Below are 2,170 nucleotides of genomic sequence, written 5' to 3' on the forward strand. Positions count from 1 at the left end.
GTCTTAGACACCTGATATGACCCCCTTTACATAGGATTTGGTGCCACTACAGGACCTTGGTTGCAACCCATGTTCTATATGGTCTCAGTTTATATCAATAACGTCACAGCTCCCCACACACAGCCCTGCCAGTGCCTCCATCCTGTCCCACAGCCTCCTGTCAGCCCAGCCCTGAGCTCCCCACACACAGCCCTGCCAGTGCCCCCATCCTGCCCCACAGCCCCCTTCCTGTCCAGCCCTGCCCCTCCAGGGATATACGTGCATCCTCTGCCGTGGCTTTGCCTGCTCTCGGAGTTTGCAATGGCTGGAGGTGCTGGGCTGCCATCGGGGTGGGTGTTGGGGCTGGGATGCTGTGGGGCTGGCTTGGGTGCTGGCTGGCTTGTGGCCAGTTGCATGTAGTGACAGATGTTCTGTATTTCTCTCCTCGTCCTCTGCCCTGTAATCGCCTTGTCTCCCGCCGTGGGCTCTCGCCATTGCAGCGTGAAATCACGGTCAGGTATGATGGGTGCAGTGCGGCCCCTTTCCCCTCAGTGCAGGGAGTGGAGCAGCCCAGACCTGTCCCTGGGGCGCAGTGCGGAGACCGGGGAAGGGAGCAGCCACACAGACGAGGCATGGGGAGCACTGGCCCTGCTGAAGGGCTGGCAGCGCTAGTGACCACTTGATTCCCGTGGCACATGACGTGCATAGACTCCCTGCTGCTGCACCTGTAGCTGGCTGCCTGGGAGCCCCTGCAGCTGCCACCTGCCCACCGGGGATGGCTCCGGCCCTCCACAGCGTGTGCTCGGGTCTCTGGGGGGCCTCTGCTTGGCGCAGCTGAGCTCGCCGCTGAGTGGCTTGCAGCCTGGGAGCTGCCGATCACATCCCCTCTGGAGTCCGAGGGGCTCCTTGAGCAGGGAGAGCTGCTGCAGCTTGCTGGCAGCTTGTCGGCACAGCTCCCCGGAGGGAGGTGCGCTGGGACCCGTGCCCTGCCTCCTCTGTTGGCCTCGTCTTGGGCAGCCGAGGGGAGTATGTGTGTATATGGAAGGGGGTCTGACCCCTTGGGACCGCTCTGGCTGCTCTCCTTGCTGCTCGCACTGGGCACTGGGCCAGGCTGTGCTGCTGATTCATGGGGTTCAGCTGCCGTATGTGGGGGGCTGACTTGCCTCCTCCATAGGGGGTCTGGAAAGGGGCAGCAGCCCCAGTGCACACTCCCACGCCGGGACTGCCAGCTTAACGCAGCGCTGCTGAGCGTGCTCTGCTCAGACACTGCCGTGCTGCTGCTGCCAGGCTGTGGCAGGGCAAAGCCAAAACGGGGCGGGAGTCCTCCATGGCCACCTGCTGGGGCCAGGCAGCTCCACCCCATCCCTGTCCCTGCAGCTAGGTGGGACCAGGCTGCTTCCCTCCTCCAAGTGCTTCCAGTAGCTCCGTGCTCTCTCCAGGGCTGGGGCCAGATGCTTCTCCCCTTGGGCCCTGTTGGGCTGCCCTCCTCTTCCCACAGCAGGAAACTGCTGCCGCCTGCTGCCCTTTAACTCCCATTTGTCTCTCTTTTGTCCCCCATCGTGCCCTCCTCTGTCCCTGTGGGCCCGCAGTGTCTGCACCAGAGGAAGCTGCGCTGGGATATGTGAGGACAGTTTGTCTCTGTTCCTTCCCTGCTGCCCTGGCCGCTCCTGTGTGTGTTGCTTGGCTTGGGGGGACGTCTCCTTGGCTCATGACTGGCTTTGTTTGTCTCTGAGCCCTGAGCTCCAGCCCCCCGGAGTGGAACGGAGCAGAGCCTGTCCACGGTGCTGTGTGTGTGTGTGACCTGCGGGGCTGGTGCTGTCACCCAGGCCTCTCCGCAGCCTCTTGGCACTAACCCCCTGCCAGGCAGGACCCTGGTGCACGCTGGGCTCCCTGCTGTGGGAGGAGGGCTCTGGTCACTGGGAAAGCGGCAGATAGGCCAGGGGAGCAGTTGCTGCAGCCCAGCTCAGTTGCTGCTAGCCCTGCCCCTGGAGGAACTGGGGGGCAGTGAAGCCGAGCGTCCCATGCTGCATGAACTTTGTATTAAGTATCAGAGAGGTAGCCGTGTTAGTCTGGATCTGTAAAAGCAGCAAAGAATCCTGTGGGACCTTATAGACTAACAGACGTTTTGGAGCATGAGCTTTCGTGGGTGAATACCCACTTCGTCAGATGCATGTAGTGGAAATTTCCAGGG

General features: G+C 62.2%; 1 protein-coding gene across 1 annotated transcript in view; it reads left to right on the plus strand.

The window, feature by feature from the left end:
• Positions 1–2,170, plus strand: part of LOC116821807 (uridine-cytidine kinase-like 1) — a 20,462-nt gene that overhangs the window by 7,491 nt on the left and 10,801 nt on the right. Inside the window, exon 7 of the mRNA XM_075063510.1 lies at positions 480–496. Coding sequence (XP_074919611.1) covers positions 480–496 — 17 coding nt within the window. The remainder of the gene's footprint in view (positions 1–479; positions 497–2,170) is intronic.

The sequence above is a fragment of the Chelonoidis abingdonii genome, chromosome 3 (genome assembly GCF_003597395.2).
Source record: "Chelonoidis abingdonii isolate Lonesome George chromosome 3, CheloAbing_2.0, whole genome shotgun sequence".
In the NCBI taxonomy this organism is placed as follows: domain Eukaryota; kingdom Metazoa; phylum Chordata; order Testudines; family Testudinidae; genus Chelonoidis; species Chelonoidis abingdonii.